At 45.3% G+C, this 22,930-nt stretch overlaps 1 protein-coding gene across 5 annotated transcripts; it reads left to right on the top strand.

Moving 5' to 3' along the window:
* Positions 1-20: 20 nt before the first annotated feature.
* Positions 21-21,959, top strand: BMF (Bcl2 modifying factor). 5 transcript variants are annotated; one of them, XM_035328209.1, is made up of 5 exons: positions 24-71; positions 670-837; positions 1,869-2,093; positions 3,040-3,203; positions 16,401-21,959. In XM_035328209.1, the coding sequence occupies exons 3-5, from the start codon at positions 1,883-1,885 to the stop codon at positions 16,500-16,502; spliced, it is 477 nt and encodes a 158-aa protein (XP_035184100.1). In that variant the 5' UTR covers positions 24-71; positions 670-837; positions 1,869-1,882; the 3' UTR covers positions 16,503-21,959. The 5 variants fall into 5 exon arrangements, with proteins under 5 accessions (XP_035184101.1, XP_035184097.1, XP_035184100.1 ...); XM_035328205.1 differs by having other exon boundaries at positions 1,773-2,093; XM_035328208.1 differs by having other exon boundaries at positions 35-71; positions 670-748; positions 1,773-2,093.
* The last annotated feature ends 971 nt before the right edge of the window (positions 21,960-22,930 follow it).

Here is a 22,930-nt window from a genome sequence, read left to right as displayed (position 1 = left end):
CCCGGCCCGGCCCGGCCCGGCCAGGCTCGGCTCGGCTCGGCTCGGCTCGGCTCGGCGGGTCCCGCTCCGCGGTGAGTGCCCGTGGCGGCGGAGCGCCGGGCTACGGCCCCGGTACCGGCGGTCGGGGAGAGGTGTGGGGGCGCGGCGCCGTGCCCCTGGGTGGCGGCGGCGGCTTCGTCTCGCCGCGGCTGCCGGTGCGGGGGGCAGCGCCTCGGCGGGGAGCCCCAGCGGCGGGCGGCGGAGCGCGGCGCAGCTCGCGGCCAGCTTTGTTTTGGGAGCTGGCACGCACGTGTGCGCCGAGCCCGCCCCGCTGCACGCCCGCCGCCGCTTGTCAGGGCTGCGGCCGCCGAGCCCCTCGTGTGCCTGCGGGCGGTGGGGAGAGGCTCAGGGGGGCTGGGGGTAAGCCGTCCCTTAGGCGCCTCTGCCGAGCGCTCCGGAGGAGGAAGGAATACCAGCCGCGAGTGCTGGGGGCAGAGCGAGACTCGCTGCTCCACGGGGCGCCGCCGGCTGGCTCCGGGCAGGCTGGGTGACAGCGCAGAGCCCTGCGGGAGGCTGCTGGCAGCACCCTTCGTCTCCTCTCACACGCCGGTGTTGTGAGCACCGCTCACCTGGGGGGAGATGGGAGCGCTGAGCACGTCCTTACGAAGCTGTTGTTGATGTCTCCTTCAGGCCTGAAATTCCTCTCGCTAGTCTTCCGTTCTGTTAAATGCTTCCTCGCAAACCAGAGCAAAGGAAGAGACGTGAAGAGTTGAATTTCACTGCCTTGTTTGGAACGGGGTGGAAATCCTGGAGATGGATCTCTTAGGAGACTGTCTTCCTATGGGGTTAGATGCACAGGTAACAGTAAAGGGACACGTGGCTTTTTTGGTAAACCTGCTTCTAATGACTGTCTGTTTGCAAGGAGCTCTGACATAGCAATACAGGGTTTGTTTGTGTGTTGTTGTTATTCTTCTACCATCTTTGTCCAATTTTGTGCTGCAGCAGGGCTTGAGAGCTCTTGCTATGGCAATCACAGAAATCCTGCCTTAAACCCTGATGCTAGCAAATGTCTTTTCCTTTAGCAGTAGGAGGAACTAATGCACTGACGGTGCACATAGACTTCAGGGTGAGACAGGTAACGGAGTGGCTGCGTTGCCAAGTTTGGGAGATGTCTGCCGTTGAGCTGAGGGAAGAAATGGGAAGTTGAAGGGAAAGTTGGCCTGTACAGGGAGAAGTTATGGAGAGCTTCACAGAGGCAGCTTTGCCAGCTCTTGTGAGTTTTGCAACCACTGGGGCTTCTTAAAAGCATGACCTCGCAGCCTTGTGATTATGAGCTTTACTTCATCAACAGTTGGGGAAAAAGTGAATGGGGCATACCATAAAGTTCAAATGCAGCAGGCCAAAGCAGAGCAAACCCCAAAGAAGTTGACTGGCACAGGATAATTTGAGGGATTGGGGTTGCTTTTTACAACCATGTCTCTTTGGTTTTGATGTGCTGAGGCTAGGGGCTGGCTCCTTCCTTGTGACCAGTTGTGGGATTGGAGTCGTGGGTGGAGTCTTGGACGTGTTAAGTTTGGCTCTCTCTGGCCAGGCACTCGAGGACTTTCCACAAAGCCCTGATCTTCACCACTGAGTCACTCGCCTCTCCTGCCCATGCAGACAGGCTGCACTGGGAGGGAGGGGGGCAGGCAGGCACAACAGAAGGACCTGTGCCTTACTGTTGGAGCAGAAGGCATTGTCTCCTGGATGTGAATCCTGTCTTAGCTGTTTCCTCAAATGTCCTTTTATTGCAGGAACAATGGATCGCCCCAGCTACCTGGACGAGGACTATTCTAGCCTGGATGGGCTGGACGATGACGTGTTTCACTCTGATGACTTTGGACTTGCAGGTCAGCCTGGTGAGATGACTGCAACAGGCATTTTCACACAGAACCAGTCCTACAGCTGCCTTCTGGGGAGGTTTCAACTATTTCCCCTCACACACTGCTGTGGTCCCGGTGTCAGGCATCCTGAGCAGCAGGACAAGGCAACTCAAACACTCAGCCCGTCCTCTTCCAGTCAGGATGTTATGTTGCCTTGTGGAGTCACTGAAGAGCCCCGGAGACTCTTCTATGGTAAGAGCACTCCAATGTCACCAGCTTTTCAGCAAGGAAACTGTCCCTTCAGCACTTCCCCGATCAGGCAAAGTTTCTTTCATTAGGGCATTTAATTGAAGGACTTATATTATTTTGCTTCTCTCATGCTCCCTGAGGAGAGATGACTTGTATCTTCTTACCCTTGCTTGTCACTGCAGGAACTAGGTGCTTGCTCATTGCTTCTGCTGTACTTGATACTCCCCCTTTTTTTCTTTTTCACTTCGTTCTGTCACATTTTATTGTACTGCTAGACATTAAAGTGCTCACCATCCTTCATACCCTATCATTAGCCTACTTTTTTTTAACTTCTTGTGCTGTCTCATCCACATGGGAAGACTCCTCAAAGTTTTTGGTGGAGAGATGGAAATGCAAAAATTTGTGTTTAGTGGGACAGCTTTTAGGTTCTTTCCTGGAGTTAAAGTTGTTAAATACATAGCATGTCCATGCAATATTTTCAAGTAACTGATAGGACACTACTCAGCTCTGCATATCCAATCCAGCCTTATTTCATATTGGTCCCTCTAAATGCCAGAGAAATCTGACAGAAGAGATGCAGCAGCCTTTAATGGGTGACAACTTGAGGCAGGGATGTTGGACAAACTGTAGAAAAAACAAAACCAGCACCTCAGCACTTGGGTGAACTGTAAACAAGCAAAAAGAACCAAGTGTAAGATCCTATCAGTCATTTGATTAGGGGAAGCAACACAATGTTCTGCTTAATGGATATAAATCTACTTAAAAGCTGAGCAAATGTTTTACCCCATGCTTACAGTACGTGGTCATTGTTTGGGCTTCAGAAACTGGACTTTAAAAAGAGTCAAAAAATAAGGTTTATGTGCAGCTCTTTCAGTGTGCATGAAGTGTACTGAATAGAAGAGCTATTCTTTGTGCTGGGAGAGCAACTCTTCTGATCTCTGTCTTGTAGGGAATGCTGGTTACCGTTTACACGTCCCTCCAGTTGGCTTTGCATTGGATCCACATCTCCAAGAGGAGCCTCAGGAAGGTCAACAGGAGGCGCGTGCTGAGGTGCAGATTGCACGGAAGCTGCAGTGCATTGCAGACCAGTTCCACCGGCTCCACATACAGAGGGTAGGGTGTTTCCAAGGGGGAAGGTGGGGGCTTATTTATCCAGGAGTGGTGCTCCTGAAGCCTGGCTCCAGGCATCAGCCAAGCAGGTTGCTGCCTAAGGCAGCAGACTGCCAGCAGTGGTGCAAGCCATGGTATCCCTATGTATTGTGCTTATGCTAGTTTGGTGGCTCTTTGTAAAGATTGGCAGGTGGAGAGAAGAGCGTGTGTGGGATTGGATATGCTGCTTGGGAAGGTTGCTGTTGCTATTGCAGCTCTTCTGGTTCATCAGCAGCAGGGTCACTGATACTTTCTCCAGTAGTCTCCCCCTTGCTTTTTATTACAGCTCTTACTGTTTTCCTCTACCCTCCTCACCACCAGCATTGTCTCTTATGTGGCACAGCTGGCTGGCTGTGGCTTATATCAGTTCCTCATCTTGGAGATGACAACAAGCCCAGAGTGTGTTTTGACACTCCTTGTTGTTTAGGAATAGTTGTCTCACATGTTGCAGAGTGTATTTAGTTTGTGCTAGACTTGTTAGCAGCTCCTCTGTGAGACAGTCCTAGCTAGTGTCTCAGACTTGTGACTAACTTCCTCACAACAAAAGACAGCTGTAAGATGCCATCAGGTCTGAAAACCACACTCCAGAATCTTGTTTTTGTTTTCTATAAAAACAAAACAACAACAACAACAAATACTGCTTTTCAAAGAAACAAAATAAACCCAGCATCCTTAAAAACATGGATTCTTTCTTCCTCGCTCTCCTTCCTCTGTTGAATAATGAAGGAATGAAAATCCCAACCATACAGAGTTTGGCGCAGGTGACAAAACTTTAGCAGCAGGCGGCATTTTTCTACTTGCGTGCAAGTCCAACGATGTGTTGCAGAGTGTGTATCCACTTGCATATGAAGAAGCTAATGTTCTTGCTGACTTTAGAGTGTGATTCCAAGTGAGTCAGTGCTCTGTAATTGTGGGATCTGTTGCAATTCTTCTCAAAGGTAAGTGAGGATCTTTGTCCTGGTCAGAGAATGTGGCCTGTGGCTGGGCAAAGTTTTGGTTCTCCTTTTGACATGAAAGACATGAGGGAAATAGGATTCTTCATGTTCAAACAGCATGACTATTAAAGAAGCTGGAAGAGGAAGATTAACCTGTAGAAATGTATATGGGGCTACGAATGTCATTTTGCAAACTACAGAAAATGATGAACCACCACAAGCTTTTTACCGTATGTTACTAGATAGAATGGGGTTTTCCCTAGTGCCACCTTTTCACTAGCAACAGCTGAAGGGCCCGCTGTCTACAGCCAGGTTCTCTCAGTTAAGGGAAGGTTTAGCCATCTCTGGAGTGGAGGAGCCCTGGAGCGAAGTGGTGAAACTGGTTGTAACCTGACCCTGTTCATCTCGGGGAGTGTACCTATCTGATGTCTGTGCCTTGGAAATGCATCCGAGAATGCCCACCCAAAACCCTCTGAAACTGCCCTTGGTCTGGCTTTTGCAGCCGTGTAGGCGCGGGTGAGCTGCCGGCTGCGTGTGCTGCAGGGGCTCCCTGTACCACGCTCAGGACTGCAGCCAGGACTGCCCGGCCAGCCGAGCTGCGCGTCCGCCAAGCATGTGGGAGAGTTAGTAAACAAAAGCATCCGCCTGCACTACCCAATCGTGCAGCCAGCAGAGGAGGAGCTCTGCTGTCTTTGTTTGAACTGGAAGAGCAACAAGTAGTAAAGGAGGGGGAGCTGTTCAGCCATTTAAATTTGAAAACAAAACAAAAATACAAAACCTTAACCAAGGATGGAATAGTTCAGCCAGTGGTTCTCCACAGCCTGACCCTGGGATAGGCCTTGGCATTTGGAGCTTTTAAGGGATTCTTTCTTGTCTGCCAGGAAAACTAAGTACTGAGGCACATATTAGTGTCCAAGGCACTTTTCCCCACGGAGCGTTTTGTTGTCATGCCCAGTCCCTTCCCTCCCAACCCTGTGTGGAGGATTTCCTTTGGCTTTTGGCATGAATCTCTCATGCAGAAGCCCCTCTGTCCTGTGTGCAGTGACTCTTCCCAGCTGGTTGCTGAAGAAGCAAGCAAGTCTCTCTGGAGACGCATGAACTGGTTTACAATGTGTTGTGGTTTGGAAGGGGCAATCTGAGACGTGGAAAACTGGGCTGTCATTTAGCTTGCTGTGAAACTAATCCCAGATTTGGATGCCCCATTCCAGCCCGTCTCAACCATTTGGTCAAAACCAACTTTCCAGAGTGGTGTCTTGAATCAGATTTAGAAAACCACAAAGTTAGTCACACCAGTGTGGTCTTGCGAAGTCCTGAGAGAGAGCAAGTCTGGTTTTCAACAAGCTGTGCCCCTTCTTGGAGGCTACAAAACATTTTATCTGTGAGCCTGTGAAAAGAAGGAGTACATGCTCCTTCAGCAGGAGTTAGGAGAGACTTTTGGTGTTGGAGTAAATCATCTGGCCAGCTGAAGAGTTGTCCTCGCGTGGCTCTTGACTTGTGTTGGACAATCCAGCAGTTCAGGTATGGCTCTCATTTTGCTACTGCAGCAGAAAGGCTGTGTTGACACAAAGGCTACTGGTTATTGTACATCCCTGGCTGCGAGAGGGAACTGAATGGGCAATAGCTGCTGAGGTTGACATCATTGAGTTGTCATTGGACTCGGCAACACGCACTGTCTAACCCCATCCCACACTGGGAACCCTGAAGAGTCACTGTTATCTCTTCCCTGGGCTCCCTGAGCTATGTGGTATTTATTTTGTGGTTCTTGGCTATACAAAAGATTTCTGGGTATGCATCTTGTAAGAATAAGAGAATTGGCCGCACCTATGCTTGCTTTTGGCATGTGCACCATTTTCAGGGTTTTATTTCCTATTAATATATTCAACAGAATACGGTAGTTTAAAACCTGGCTTTTCATCCTTAGAACAGTGCTAGAGCAATAACACATTCCCTAGCACTCTGTGGCTTTAATCTTTTTAAGATCCTAATGTATTAGGAAAGGATTGAGCAAAGCTCAGTGTTCCTAAAGTAGCAGAGGTTGATCCAGTTTCTAGAGAGCTCTTTGGATGATGTGTGAGACCACCTATGTCTTCTGAAGTTCTTTAGTACCTTTTACCTTTCTGAGGCTATGTAGCCTCTGGCAATATTTCCTCCATTATGCATTTCTCACTCTGCCCTTAGAAAACAAACACAGAGCCAAATCATGCTTTCTGAGGGAGAGCTCAGTACCTGTCACATCTTTCTTGCTTTGGAGCAAGCATGCCTTTGGCACGGGATTTGTGTCTTCTGTCTGAATTGCTCACTCTAACCCAGCCTGTGACTGAGCTTGAAGGGTACGCTCAGTGCTATGGAGAGGGGAGCTGGGCTTTGGGTACCTGCTGCTCAGTCAGCAAAGATGTGCTGCCTGGGCTGCCTTGTCCAGGCCATGGCAGCAAGTGCTTGGGACTTTCCTCAGGTCCTCAGTGCACTTGACCACGTGTGCCTTGAGGAGAGGTTTCAGATTCAACTGACAGTGAATTTTGTGATCTGATGTGCTGCTGGAAGGAATGCGAGTAGAAAGCTAGAGGCAGCAGCAGCAGTGCAGAGCCACCCTACAGGAGCATGTGGGTTATATAAGAGTGAGGTGGGTGACACTGTACACCAATATCACACCCCTCTGGTTTGACCTGATCCATCAAGGCACTGGAACGCTACAGCTTCTTCCAAATAGAATAACTCTTTTGAAGCAGGCTGCAGCTTTGAGGGGACCATTTTTTCACATTTCTTCTTAATGGTGATAAGATCACTTCACAGGGGATAAAATTGTCTCTTTAAGAGCCAAGGAGTGGTAGCCTTGAACAGTTCTGGGCTCCAGTCCAAGCAGAGCCACTGACTTGCTGTATGACCTCAGACAAGTCTCTTGACCTCCTTGTGCTTCAGTCAACCCATCTGGAAAGCTTGGTTTAAAAAAAGCTGAGCCTCAATGAGAACCAGATGCTGAATCAGAGCTGAGCTTTCTTGAGTAAATAAGTGCATTACAAACAACAACAAAGCCCCTTTCCAACACATCAGGAATCCTGCAGTTGATTTAGATATGCTGACCATGCTCAAATAGCCTCCATGAATCTCGCTATAGAAAACTTTGTTTCTGAATATTCCCCACTTGGTTCAGCAAATAACTCTTGCTGTCACTGTGCCATGGGCCCGAGCAGCCTGTGGAGTCTGGATGCCTATAACCACCAGTTATGGACGAGCTACCAGACATGTACCCAATTGCCTCAAGTTAATGACACTGAAAATGTCCGGGAGGAAATGTTATTTTCCTTTGAAAGTGAAACTTGTTATGTTTTGCATATTTTTCCCCCTCTGTGTCTCATGAGAATTATTGAGGCATCCTCTGAGACACTGGTGCTTATGCAACAGGGAGCCTGAGTGTCCTGTCAGAAACTTCTCAGTGCAGGATGATGGGTGCACGGCATTACATGTGCAATACTCATCCAAAACTCCACCAGACTTTCTCCATTGTTTACTGAGAACATTCAGGGAATTTTCTTTAACAGTTACTTTTTTTCTTTTTTAACTGAAATTGTTTGCAAGAAACTGTCTGTTATGATGACTTTACATTAAAATAATAAAAATAGAAAAGTTTTCTAATAACATAATGCAGAGCTTCCCTAACTGTCCTGCAGCTGAGCCTGTAGCACCAGCAACTCCTTACTTGTATCTTCAGTCTCTTTGAGACTTGGGGTAAGTGCTTTCATTCATTTGTTTCCAGAGTAGGTTAGTACATCTCAAGATTTCTGCTTCTGGCTAGTGATGGCTGGTCCCTGCTGCTGCTGCGCAAAGCAGGGGATCTTCTGTTCAGCTCTGCTGGCTGTGGGATGCCAGTTGGTGCAGAACTTGAGCTTCTGGCTCAGGATGCAGGAGCATGGCATGGGATAAAAAAAAAAACGGGCTAAGAATTCCCTGCGTGGGTGAGCCTGGTTTAGCGGGCAGGGGAGAGGCTGGGTATGAGGTTGGGAAGACTGAGAGGTGAAGCTGTAGAACTGGGATAGTAGGCTTGAAAAATCGAGTGTTCCGTTAGCAGGGAAGAGGAGTTCACACAGTCAGTGGAATCAGAATCTAGATAGGGGAAAGGGGACAGATTTTTTTCTTAATTTTGTTAGATTTTTTTTTTCCATTTTGACAAATGACAGGGAAGGAAGTGGTGGGTACAGAAGTGCACCTTCCCTCATGTATATAAGTGACACTGCAATCTGTTGCCCCTTGCCTTGCACCTGTTTGGATGTTTGTTCCCAAATCCTGCTGCCTGTGGAGCTTATTACTTGACATTAGGTTAAAAGAAACTTGCTTGACCCTTTCAGTTCTGACATGAAATAAAATTCTTTGGTGTGTTAAGAAAGGAAATGAAGAGCAAGAACATAAATCCATGTTTCTCCTATATTTAGAATGTTGCATATGCTTTTGGTTTCCTTTCTTCCTCTAAACATTATACAGCAGAACTGTAAAAGGTTCAGAGAAAGGCAAGAAGGATGATGAAACTTCCACAGAAGAAAAAATGGCCTAGGACTGATAAGGCGAAGACAGACAGAAAGGAAGGGGGATATGGCAGCAATATTAAACAGAAATCAAAAGTGATGTGAAGGAATGGATAAACTTGCTTATGCCAGTACAAACGCAAAATCAAATCAAGCTAGTAGGAGCCAGCTCAAAGTAAAAAAGGTGTTTTTTCCACGCAATAAATAGCTCTGGAACTCTTTTTCAAGAGAGATTGTGCATCACAGTTCTTTACCTGGGTTCAGAGAGAACTGGTGCAAGTTTATGGCCATAGAAAGGGTCACTAGGTAAACAGAAACCAGATCTGACTCAGGAAGTCGTAAGCTCAAAATAGTTAGATGCTGAAAGAGTATTAGGGGGAGCTATTGCATGTACTTGCCCTCTCTGCTTTTCCTCAGGCAGCCACAAAAGGCTGCTGTTGGAGGCTGGGCTGTATGAACTCTTGATGTGGTAGTTGCATACAATCATTATGCATTAGTTTAATAAAAAACAGAACTTTTGCATCAGTGTAATCTATTCTTTCTCTCTATGCTTTCATCTGACAAAAGATTTAAATATATTATGATTTTTGTTCCTGCTTGAAAAAGTGGATAATGTTAAAAAAAAAGCAAAACTTCCTGCCTAACTCTGGTAGAGGAAGTGGGTAGAGGATAAGGGAGCCTGGTGTCAGGAGAGAAATGAGGACTCCATAACAGACTGCTGTGAATCCTTCATGTGGTATGTTTTCAGGCAGTGGGGCTACAATCTCCAAACATCACAACTGCTGCTACTAAAGGATATGGAATAATCCTTTGGGACAGCACAAGTGATATATAGTGAACTATTTTACAGTATTTCTGACATCACCTGCAGTCTCATGGTGTGCTTTAAATAACATACTGTACTTCTTGTTCTCCTGTAAAATCCCAGTGTTCTTTGCAGGCTGTGTTGCATTTCTTCAGTTCCCACAGTACCACGTGAACCACAGCAGCGGTGATGTGCTCTCTACTCAGAGCAGTCAGACAGTTGAGAAATTATTTTTCAATTAGGAAATAATTGTGGTAATATCCCACTTATTTTTTAGTGTGGGAGCGTAGGAAATGCAGGTTATAACTTGTCTGAGATCATGCAATGATCGCTGACTGGAACCCAGTAGTTCTGCCTCCAGTCCACGCTTAGATTGGTTGATCCTATTAAGATACTGCCATCTCTTAGGGGGATGATGAGATGCTTGGACTGATTATTTATGGTAGGAGTGTGTGTGTTTGTATTTTACTCAATTAAGTTTTATGGTGGAAAGGCAGGGAAGCAAGGGCCCAACTGCAGAGTCCTCCTTTGTTTCAAGCCATTGAAGGGGAATGTCCTGCTAGCCCTTTATAGTCTCTGTTTTGTTGTTTTGTGTTTTTTTTTCCTTGGTAGCTACCCTTGCCAATGGCAGAGTAATCTTTCTGAGGACTGCACCGCAGCCGAAAGAATAGCAATCTAAAAATAAAGCAGTGAGGCAACTCCTGTTAACCCTAATGAGGCGTTCTGATGTAACCCGTTACCCCAGGCTGGTGCTGGGGAGCTGCAGCCATCCCGGCGACGCCCTCCGAGCAGCCCAGAGCCCCCGAAGGCCGCGCTGACCCCGGCGAGTGAGGAGACGTGGGCTGAGGGCGCCTTGCGTGAGAAGGGATCTGCCGGGCAGTGTTTGCGCTGCGGCTGCCGTGTTTATATCGCTCGCTAAATTTAGCCTGTGAGTCATCCGAGCTGCTGACGAGAGGCGGCTGTGCCCGCAGGCTCCGGCGCTGCACCTGCCTGCCCGCGGCTCCCCCGGCGCGCTCGCCCTGCCAGGGTGTTGTCCTGCAAAACTTCCCCAGTTTTACTTTGACCGAAACCCCGAGGTACACAGTAGTCACTACGGGGTGATTCCCCCCGCGATGGCAGGTGCCTAGGAGTTGGTGTAAACGCTGAGTAAATAAATGTGCCTCTGCTGCCCATCAGGGGTCAGGCGGCTGAGTGTTGCGCTGCTGTCCTCAGCCCTTGCGGAAGCGGAGGGATGGCCTGGGCGTCTCTTCTGCACCCTCGTCGCTGAAATGACGAGGAGCAAGCCCTGTGTGGGCACTCTCCTGAGGGTGAGGCAGTCCCAGGTGCGGCCTGTGGAAATGCAGGACCCTTATTTACCTCCCCCTTCCCACCCCTGCGGTGGAAAATAACTCGCCGTGCCCCGGGCTGGTGCAGCGGGCCTGGGAAAGCGCTGGCCGGTGGCTGCCCTTCCCAGCTCGCAGTCAGCTGCCTGTTGCCATGGCGCCTGTCTGCTTCCACTTCCTGCAGCCTCGGCCCAAGAGGAAGGCGCGAGCGAGCGGCTGCCTGCTTGTTTTCGAGCTGTGAGATGGCCTGGGAAGGGCTCACCTGCCCTGCTGTGCCCAGGGCCCATCTGAGGTCTGCTGCACCTTGCCTGGGTGGGTCTCTGCCCTGCTCTAGGTCCCTCCCTGCCAGGTTTCCCTGCACACACTCCTGTGCATCCTTCTCACAGGCACACGTGTTGCTTATCTCACCTCACAAAGCCCAGCTGGGGCTCTGGCCAAGGGAACCGTACTTGGGAGAAGTCTCCCTCCACCACAAACGTCGCCCATCGCAGCCAAGCCATTGGCTCTGCAAGGCAGGAAGGGCCTTCTCCTTCTATGTGCTGCCAAGCTCCTCTTTCATTTGTTCTCTGTTGCTGTCTCTTTCTTTTCCTTTTTTAATTTTTTAAACTTGCATTATTCTTCAGTCATTCAGAATCACAGCTGGAAAGATCTGGATTTGACTTCCACTGGCCTGCATTTCTCTCCAACTGGGGACACCTTCTGTAACCTCTGTTGCCTTGGGGACTGTGACTTTCTAGTCTTTCTGAGCTGCAGCATATTTTGTGGTAGCACAATGCGCCTCCAGCCACCTGGCAGCCAAAACAGCCTCCAGCGATGAGTCAGCAACTGCTCCCGGTGTGCAAGTATTTTTGTTTTCAGTGAATAAATAAAACCCCAACAACTTACTGCTAATGCTTGTGTTAGTCATTAAAGGAAGAATGATGTTTTTATGTGCACATATGCCACTATTCTTCTTCTGCTATAATATCACCATTTATGTCCATATGTTAAACCTTCCAGTTAAGACAGGATCAGACTTTGACCCTTAATGATCTGTAAACCCTGAAGCGAAGTCAAAAATTGCCTGTAAGCTGAAGAGGGCAGACAGGTGCATGCTTCTGTACGTGTGATAGGAATGTGCCATACCCACATACAGTGTGTGTATATAATGAACATATTCTTTATTTTTCAAAGATATTAATGGCATCTCCATCAGATGAAAATGTGAATCCTTTTCATCTATTAAATCTTTATGCCTAAGGACTCAAGGAGCTGGCAGAGGGACAGAATTTTCTTTCAGGTGTATTACCAATACTATTCTTCCCTTGAGCACCATGTTCAAGGGCTTGAAAGGAGCAAAAAGCTTTTGATATCTGGGGTGCTGTTTGACAGATGTATATGTGTGTAGTGACAGTGTTAAACACCTATTAGGAGTAATAATTATGGGGAAGGAACAAATGTCAGGTCAGTTCCGTCTCTCTTTTTTTTTTGTTTCCAGTAAGGTTCTTGCCATTTTTGTGTGTTTGTTTACCAGTTTTCTGGCTTTTACCAGCACAGTTCATAGAGTAGGCTTTGCTAATGTACTGTCACTTCTACATAGTACACTTTTCCTGTAAAATGCCCTTTTCCTTTTCTTGTGACTCACTGAAGCATTCATGCTAACATCTCAGACAGACGGTCTCTTAAGGATATCCCCTTCAAAAAAGCAGCAGCTGTGATAGGAAATGTTTTAATGTGTTTCCAGCTTTCTGTTGACTTACTGTATTCACAACTCTAGTCTTCTTCAGTCTCAACTAGTATAGAGGGCAAAAAGGGTTTCTTTTCATCTTGGGAAAGGAAGTTCGAAATGTTCCTTGTGTTACTGCTACATGGAGGTAGCAAAGTGTTCATCCCTGATACCTTACTGCAGTAGCGAGTCTGAGGATTGAAGTGCTTTGGTGAGGGTGCAATCGGCATAGCAAAACTTAAGAAAAACATAAACCTGTGCCACAATAGCCTTGAGTCTGTGAGAGTTGACTTGAAACATACCACATCTGAAAAAAATCAGATGTAGAATTCATGGAGTCATTCTCCTGGCCTTCTGTCCTTCCTGGCAGCTGAACTATACCACAAACACCAAAAATAAAAATAAAAAAAAATCCCAACACCCTCCCTCAAAAAAAAAAAGAAAACAGTCCTGAGATATTTGAGTATTTTGGTCTTGGCAGAGGCCTATCTAGGGAAAAGCTACTGAAACTTGCAAAAAGTACTTTTTTTAGGCTCAGACAGATCTTTCTATAAATTGGTTTCTCTATCTCTCTATTGCAAAGAATATCTGCAGCTCTTGTCCCACACTGAACTGGTGCCGCAGAAAGCAGCTCAGCCCAGCAGTGAAGCCATAATTCTGTAAGCCATGTTAGCTAGGTTTGCCACTGACGGAAGCAGTCCAGCTTCTCCTCTTTTCTCAGGCTGCCTTTCTGTTGTGCTGGCACAAGCATCAGTTTTACTACATGGTGATGTGGATCAGATGGATTAGGATGACCTGATCAATAGTAGAAGTAGCTTTTTTGCCAGGTTAGCTCTGGTCTTAATCACCTTCCTGCCCTGGTTCACTTTCCAGCATTAGTGCAAGGAAAGGACAGTGCAAGCAGGCTACTTCAGTCTGCAAGCCAGTGAAAGTGTGTGTGAACTGCAACCCCATGGAAGGAAATGCCGGCTAAATATGGACCCAGGAAAATAGAAGCCCTGCAGTCTAAGAATAAAACCTAGAAAGCTGCCCTCAGCCTGCTGAGAGGCTGTAGGCAATAGGTTGCTTAGTGCTCCATTTTTTAACTTCAGAACAAAATTGATGGTATAAATGTCCTTCACAAAGTGATTTGAGATCTTATGCTTTTTATGAGCAGGGGAAAACAAGGCTGAAATAATAGGCTGAAATAATTCTTACTCAGCTCTTTCTCGCATGGAAATCTCATTGAGTGTCTCAGGTAAATAGTGGGAAACACTTTTAACCAGAGAAGGAAAAAAAAGTTGTACCAAAAAATAGCATAAATAGGCAGTGAAATTAACGTGGTAGAGTATGAATTAAAAATAGTAATATTAAATAAAAATAGTAATAATTTAGAATTAGTGTTTGTGATACCACATCCCACTGGTTCTCTTGCAAGTCTGTAGCCCTTCTGAAAGTAAAGATCTAAAAGTCTTATTTACCAAACAAAACAAAACCAAAATCCAATACTCTTCTCAAAGTGCTTCTCCTCTTATCTAAATAAATAAATAAATAAATGATAAAAAGTAGGAGGATGAACTCTCTTCTTCCACTGTTTTTCCCTGAACAAGACCTTCTTTTACCTATTACCCAAAGCAGCCTCCTGCATGAAGTGGGACATTAAATACAGGGATTTCTGCACACAGTTGTCCTTCTGACAGGGTGGAGTAGTTGAAATTGTACATGCCGGATCGGTTGAGATGTATTTCAAGTTCAGGATTTAGATACCAATTTTTAAACTTCCTTTTACATTTCCTATACTAGCTCATTATAAGACACTTCTGTACTCTTTTGGCTGCCAATAGAATGAAATTATCCGCCAAAGGGACAGTATTGCCTTCAGAGCTCCTATAGTATGTCTGTCCATGCTGCTCTCCTAGCATAGTTTGCTGTTCATGGAAACTGCAAAAGTTGTGCTTGTACGCTGCTTCGTTGTCAGGCTACACCAAAGATCTCCCTTTAAGGATTATTCAGCTTAAGCCACAATAGCTTAGTAAAAACATGGTATCTAGATGTCATCAGAACATTGAGGTTCCACATGCGTGTTTGAGCAAGTTTGGAAGTGTGGAAAAGGGTGAGAAAAAACTCTGAGTTTGACAAGGAAGGACAAGCCTGGTCAAACTGAGAGGTGAGCAGCAAAACAACAAGCATCTTGCTTTTTGAGAACAACTCGGCCAGTTGTTCTGGCCCAGCCCCAGAGGACAGTTTATGAAAGACTTGTTTTCATGTAAACCCAGCCATGTCTGGAGATTCAGGGCCAGTTACTTTGAAATAAGTGATACCAGGCTCTAGAGTTCCCATCTTTGGGCTATGCTCCAAACAGGCGGGTGTCGAAATGTGTGATCAGAGCTGTGTGAGCTCTTCTAAATCCAGGAGACAACCATTCCGTCTTGAGGGTAAGCAGAACGAACCACTGCTAAGATGCAAGGTGAGCACAGGTTTTCTGAAGCCTGTCTGGTTTGTGCTTGTGATTTGTGGGCACAGATCTGCCCATGCTGAGACATGAACATAACCAAGATAGGGGAGGGCTTTGAAGAACCGCCTATTGACACCTCTCCAGTATACTAACTCCAGTTGCAACTCTCCTTTATTTGTGATTACATAAAGAAAGCCCTGCAAGTGTGTTGTTCTGCCCTGTTGGGCTACTCTAAGTTGAAACATCTTGTTCATATAACGTGCTTCAGTGCTCTCATGAACTCCTGTGTACTGAGGCAGAGTTATTGGAAGCCAGTCTTCTGTTTCCTTGTCTGCTGGGGACGGCGGTGGGGGGACTGTGGCTGGGGTTTGTTTTGTTTTCCAGAAATGATCAGTCCTGCTTAGCAAATATGGAATTCTGGAGGAGAAAACAAAGCCTGACTTCTAATAGAGGGGTGGTTATTGAGGTGAAATAGTATCCCAGGCTGGGCAATGTAAAGAGAAACCCACCTGTTTGTTTGAGATGCCATTAACGTGCGGGAAGGTGGGGGGATAATAGGAGCCACTTTTGCAGGGCGATTACACACAACAAAAGAAGGAACAGTGTCCCTGCCCCAGAGCTGCATTATGGAGCCTGGTGTCCCCCTGAAACTCAACTCCCATGTTTCTTCCCTGACAATGGGACCTGAAATAACCTCTTGGTTTGGGTTTTTTGTGTGTTTTCAAGTATGTTCTTGCTTAAGGTTTAATTGGCTCCAGTCAGTAGGAAAGGGCTCCAAGGCTGATTATTTATGGCTTACTGTCAAAAGTGGCTATAAAAAGGGCAGTATTATCTTGGAGATGCTGGGAAGGAAAATGTGGTGGGGGGAGGGCGGGGGAGTGTGTGTGTGCACGAATGTGTTTTCTTGTACTAGATGAAATCAGAGTTTTGCTGTCTCAGCAGTGTGGTTTAAATTGAAGATTAACCCTTTGACCTTCACGGTGTCAAATCACTTACAGATGGATCACCAGTTATATTTTTTTCTTTTTTTTTACTTTTGGGGTGAAGGGGGGCTTTTTTTTTAAAAAAAAAAAAAAAAAAAAAAAAAAAAAAGGTTGTTTGTTCATGCAGCTGGGGCTTTTGAAAGGCTCAGAAGCCAATCTGATTAAAAACAGCACTTGGCTAAACTCTGCAAAATCCTACAAGCAAAAAAAAAGTTTAATCCTCTTGTGCACAATGCATAAAGGGTCTGCTCTTTTCTTTTTGTAATGTTAGAGCTACAATTATTTCTGGAGAACTTATCATTTCCCTCTCTCCCCTCATCCCTTGCTGCACCCCCTTGTTATGCTGATGGGATTAAAGTGTCTGCTCTTGAAAAGTGTAACTGAGTTGTTATTGGAAAAGAGAAGTGGTATGTTGCAATGTTAGAAATATAAATAACTTTGTTTCAACTGTTCTCCTCTACAGCATCAGCAGAACAGAAATCAAGTGTGGTGGCAGCTTTTTCTCTTTCTACACAACTTGGCCTTAAACGTGGAGGCGAACAGGAACCACACTGGGCAGAGGTGAGCTTCACCCACCTGTTTCAGGCCACATCCAGTCTGCAGGGAGCACTGAACAAACACTGGTTCGGGGGAGAGACATGCACACCGCCGGCCGGATGTGAGGACTCTGAAATTCTTCTACTCGTCTTCAAGTTTGGGGTTTTATGGACTCCTCTTTGCTGCTCCCTGCCCTGCGAGGCAGGGAGCTCTTGTCCAACACTGTCGAAGGAAAGCCAGAATGTGGGTGTGTTTGGTAAAGCTTGCTGCTGGTTCCCCGCACCGGTAACCTCTGTGCAGGAGAGGCAGGTATTAGGCTAACAGCTTCCTCTGCCCTGTTCGTTAGTCAGTGATAGAGTGCAGGAGTGTCATTTTGGCTGCTAGTTAAAGGTGATGTCGGAATTGATGACTCTAAACATATTGTGGGTGTTTTCACGAGCAGAGGTGCTTGATTCCTCCATGAAGAAAGTTCTTTTTAGCATTGAAACATTCAAGTAGCTTATATCCAGCAGCTTACTTGTTTTCTGAGTGGGTTTATTTCTTTGTATCTTATGTGAGAGAAAATCACAATGAAATCTAATCTCCTAAATCTTTCCATCGGGCAGCAATTGCAGCTCCCTCACATGAAGTTGTTCTTTGTCATGGCCACTGACAGACCAAACTGTTTCAGTACAACATTTTTAAAAGCCTTTCTGAAGTTACTGGTGGCTATTAATTTCCATCACTGTTTACTTCCAGTTGAGTGTTCACAATGCCCATAAGCCAGCAAGAAACTGAAAACCGTGGAATACGACAGAGGCATCATTCTTCTACAATGCTAATGTATATGCTTTTATTAGTGTTATGATGGGTGTTTGTTTTGTTCTTTTCTTTCCTCTTACCATAATGTGGTTGGTCAGGAAGGCTTAGGTCCCAGGCATCTGGTAAAATTGCTTCAGGATTTGGCAGGGAAATTAATTAGCAGCTAGTTTGACACATACACTGTACAGTCTATCCATTACTCCACTAAGTAATGTTTGAAGGCTGCTGTAAGCATATACTGACTAGCAGCAATAATATTACTTCAAGGGAGATCTCCTTGCAGTTCCTGGTTTGTATGCACTCAGAAGTTTGTCCGTATGACTGACATTATTGGACCAGTGCAGGGAAATTTCCCTACCAAAAGGAAGTAGCCTTTAAGATCTAAGGCTACTTCTATGTAGCCTTAAGTATCATTAATTCACAAACCCAGTGGTAACTACGGTAAAATATTAACAGCAAACCAAAACAGGCTTTATTTTTCAGACCATTTCAATATTTCCACTGCAACTTGTTGTAGATCTCAAATTATAAAACTAGCTTGAGGAAGATCTGTCCAGAGAATTGTTCTTCGGCCCTGTTACAAATGTTGATTTCAGATACTGAGAAATTCTTCTGCTCTTGGTCCACTCTGAAAAATAAGCATTACTGTACAGGAAGAGTAGTTTACTTGCACATACACTTTCTTCTCCACCCCTTTCTGCATATCCTTCTCTAATTCATGCTTTCTCTGGTATTTTGTATAATCTCATCATTGCACTGTCGTGTCTGGTAACAATTTGCTGAACACAGTTAAATTTGGACTTTCTCCCTCTTTCCCAGCCCCATTTTCTTGATTTGCATCCTGCTTTACTGTGGCAGAATGTGCTTTAGCTCCATGAAAGAGGTCCTAAAACCTTTTTCACTTTTGTATATTCACAGTCACTCTCTTTTAACATAATGAGAGTGTGTGTGAGAAAAGCTTTTTTTCTCCTCTTGTTATTTTTCTAGCTAGTGCTAGAGTAATGTTTGTCCAAAATGATTAATAATTCATACAAATGAATCTCAAGTAATATTTTAGGGGGTGGGTTTTAGGAGGGCGGGAGGTTCTTGGGGGGAGAGGGTTTGTTTTTGTTTTTGTATTATTTCTTTAAGCATGTGCACTACAGAGTTACCCAGAGGGATACAAGTGATACCTTTTGCCGACTATGCTGCGGCAGCATGGAAGCCGCTCTCGACCCATGTTTTGCAGAGATGAGGCTTTCCATGCCTTGCCTTGCACAGTCTGCTTGGAGTAAACACTGGTCACTGGAGAACGAGGACTTTAATGGGGGAAAGCCTGAGGAGTAGTGCAAGCCCAGACTGAATTGGGGCCCCCTGGGAAGCTGGATGCGAAGGAGAGAACTCTTAAAATGGAAGGTCTTAAGGAGGCTGGAGTGAAAGTGCTAAGGCTCAGGAAGTAACACAGCAGTGCTGCCTGCCAGCATACTCTAGGACATGATGCTTGCATTTTCTCACTGGATGCTAGGGCCTCTTTATCAGGCACAGTCACGGACCAGTAGACCAAAGCTTCATCCTAACAGCCCTGCAAACTATGAAAGACTCAGCAAGTGCATCTGACAGCTAAAAACCATCGTGAGCTTTCCCCTTCCCTTCTGCCTTGACTTGACTACCAAACAGGCCAATAATGCCAGTGTCTGCTCTGGATACGTAAGCTGGAAAGACAGATCTGGTGTTGGCACTTTCTGGTGTTGTGACCCTGCCGGTTTATGTAGGATAAGACTGTTCTCAAGATGGAGAAACAAATACCTGAAATTGTTCCACAGTCAGGCCAACTGCCTGAATAGAATCATTTGGCTCAGGGAAAGACACATCTTTGCCAGTCCATATTTCCCAGTGTAACAACAAACTTATCAAAACTGGTCATGCCAGGGTTTTAAGTTAAAACCTCCTTGAACAACAATACTTCATTGGAGACATAGGGCTAATCCTAGACAAAGGCTGACTTCCTGCAATACGCATGGTGGTTACTGTTGCCAGAGATTTGCAACCACTGATAATATATTTTAATTATATTCCATATCTGCATATCTTGGAGAAAGGAAATACGCTCTGTCAACCCAAAAGTCTTATTTTGCTTTATGTAGATTTTGAGGGGCAGGCTGGCTATTTACTTGAGGAAAAGGAGCTGCTTCATGCTTACAGTCTCACCTACTCGAGGAAATAGTGGGTACTTGTTATTTCATTTTTCCTTCTGGCCTGGTCAGATGATTCTGTCTTCTCTTGAGGGTGGGGAGATTTCACATGTTTATCAACAAATACACAGATGCACATCCCTCATGTGATCACCCTTTTGTTTGTCACCCATTCCATGTTAGTGAGTACCATTCAGCATGCACTGAGGAGATCTTCCCCTCAGAGAGCCTCTTATAGTGTGAGCGCAGACATAGGCCGATTGTTTGGGGAGCCACTTCCAAGGAATGTGGACTAAGTCCTGTTGGTGAAGGAGTATGCTAGAATTTTATGATACTAGGTTGTCTTGGCAAAAGGACTGGGATACTGTTTCTCTCTGTGTTGTAAAACTACAGTCTAACAATCCTGAGAGAACAGATGGATCTTCCTCCTAAAACATATTCCTAATTTTAACAAGCAGTTCTTAAGAAAAAGCTTGAGCTGCTGCTGATGGTACCAGCAGTGTTGAAGTGTCTTGCTTGCCGTTCCCACATCTCCAGAACAGCTTCAGAGCTCAGCTCTCTCTCCTTGAGAGATGGATGGAGGTCTTGGCATCCCTTCCCAGCTTCCCACCCTTTTGAGTATCTTGTAACCCTGGCCATCCTGGGATCCGGTAGGCCTGGTGCTAGTAGGGAATAGTTAGTTTTACTTTTGTTTCCTGCAATTCTTGAAAGCTGAGCCAGTAATCACAAAGTGATTGCCCAGGGATAGCTGCAAACTGCCCTAAGGCAGTATCCTAAGTAGGATACAACAGAGGCAGAAGAGGCCATGACTTTGCATAGAAGGGGTTGCCATTGGATTTGTATGTGGGGCTGCAGACTTCTCCCAAGGTGCTGATAATCTTTGGTAGTGCTGAATTCCTGCATAACATATCTCAGTATAAATAGCTGGTATTAGATGGTTGTTGGCCAAACTATCTGTATGAGAGTCCTGAAAGGAACATCCCTATCAGCCTTTGCTTGGGAGACAGGTATCAACAAGGGACTAGAGGAGAGGAACCCAGTCCTTCTTGATATAGAAAGGGTGATTGCAAAGCCTTTTTTCTTTCTACTGGCTGTTTGCTTTGTTCCCCCAAACCTGGATTAAAGTTATATGAGATGTGTGCACGTGACGTTACTACAGTCCTCCATGGCAGTTGCTCCATAGCAGTCACTGGAGCTGTACCCAAGACTGAACTTCATTCAGCGTGGGGCTTGGCACTCTTCTGGGAAACTGCCGATTCTGCCCATCAGTCGGTCTGGGAGTTTCTTTTTTAAGGAAAAGGAAAATGACTTGAGGCAGTTGTTGCATTGTGACCCCCTCAACTCTGTAAAATTAATTCCATCCTTCTGCTACTGGTCCTGACCAATATCTCTGCTGAAGCTGTGGGAATGGTGAGACTGTGACAGGCTGGATGGTGTGCTATTGAGGGTATTTTTAAAGGGAAAAATACAGACGGCACATAACTTATGTGCTAAAAGCCAAACAAGAATGCAGAAATGTGGAGGTCTTGCCTTATTTTACCAGCTATATTTACTTCAGGATTATAAGTAAAAGGACCATGGATTGCTCATCCATATTCATGGGAGCTCTGCACATGGACCAAGCACTATAGAGTATTAGCATAATTTGACAACAAAGGTTTTTAATTATGTCATTGAAAAGAGTCTGTCTTTCAAACTGGCATTTGTGATCATTTTCAAAAATGCCTACCTGTTGCCTTTGATTGTTTTAGCAAGAAGAAATACCTCAAGGAACTGATAAAAGATCACAGAACAATCTTTTACAGTTCCTACAGACTTCAGTGGTCTCTGTTTCTTTGGTTTGCATGTGTTCACGCAGGTGTTACACAGCTCAGTTCTTCTCCACCAGGAAAAGCAGAAAAGACCAAACACATCAAATGCACTGGAATGTAATTGTGTGTGTGTGTGTGTGCCTGTGTGTGTGCGCGTGCGTGTGCATGTGTGTTCTTAAATTGAATGCAGTCTGACATCCCCTACCCCTTCTTTCTTCCATGTGCCTCACCTTCCCCCTAGCCACAGAAAGGAGGGTCTCTTCCTGTGAATCCCATGCTGGAAGTTGGTTTCTGGGAAGCGAAACCTAATGTCTGTGGGCTGTTTTTTAAAGCCATGTTTCAGTTCTGTCTTCAGACTCTTAGCTGCCTTTGGGGAATGGAGGGGTGGGAAGGGTAGATTCTTAAACTGTTTTTAAAATCTATTATGAAAATTTTGCATGTATAAAGTTATTTTTAAATCTAAAGGAGTCTCCCTAATTTGTAGACACAGCTCCAGGAGAGCATCGTCACAGATTCCTCAGCTCCATTTTTTATCAGACTATTATGAAAGGCAATTTTAATGGCAAAAGGGGGAGAGACTGGTGTGACGTAAAGACAACACTGTCAGTATCTTTTACAATAAAAGTCAGAAGCTAGGCTTCTAATCGGGAAATTTCAAAACAGCCCAAGGGATTTGAATGTCTGTTTCCACTGGGTATATTTGAGAAACCTGCCACTAAATTTGAGTTTGGGTGTCTAGAATGTTGTTTTGTTTTGTTTTGGGTAAAACTAATAATGTATCTCTTCTTCCATTCTCTTCAATGGTATGTAGTACAGTCTCCCATGTTTCTAGGTAAAATTCACTGATGAGAATACTGTGAAATGTGGATTTGCATTTTCTCCCTTCTTCTCCTGCATGACTTTTGTACTTTTATGGGATACATTTTGTTTTTCTTTTTAAAAACTTCAGAGTCCTTCATCTGGAAAACCAAAAGGGTAAAACAAACTAGAATTTGCAGTGTATTTAATAAACTTTCCATTACCCTCAGTGGAGGGTTTCCCCGTGGTTTCTAATGTTCACCAGAATATTATACTGTCCTGCTGCAGAAGTAAATCTGATGCTCTCCTGTGAGATTTCTGTCTGGATTAGTCCTGAAGTGCACACACCTTCTTTGCCATGGACTGAGACCCAGTGAGAATGTAGCATTTTGTTTATCCTGGTTGTGTGCCTCCAGGACTCCTGCCTGTACCAATGGTGACTGGGCAGTGCTCCTTTTTTTTTTTTTTTTTTTTTTGGTATCTGTGCAGTATATTTGCTTTGTGCTTTCTTTCTTTGGTGCTTTTTAATACTTTAATACTTGGAGTTTTTTTCTAATAACTGGTACAGTTTTTAATAAAATTGTTAAATTCTTTGTCTGTGTTCTTTGTTTTATTTTTAAGGGATGGGAGGGCATTCCCACAGCTGGCCAGTTCTTGGGTTACCCAAATAGGTGATACAGTTATGGTTGTTCAACTTTGAAAATATCTGATTGATCCTTTCATGTGTACCCTAAAACCACACCCTGCAGAAAAGACATTTTTGTTTCCTAACTGGACTGCTGTCCTTGGGCACAATTCAAGTCATGAAATACTCTTTCAAGGAGGGATATTCCTGTGCTTAGATAGAGAACTGCTGATAGTTGAAGCTGTACAGT

Source organism: Oxyura jamaicensis, chromosome 5 (assembly GCF_011077185.1).
Source record: "Oxyura jamaicensis isolate SHBP4307 breed ruddy duck chromosome 5, BPBGC_Ojam_1.0, whole genome shotgun sequence".
Classification (NCBI taxonomy): Eukaryota; Metazoa; Chordata; class Aves; order Anseriformes; family Anatidae; genus Oxyura; species Oxyura jamaicensis.
Note: the sequence above shows the minus strand (reverse complement) of the source record. Positions and strands in the feature narration are given on the sequence as shown.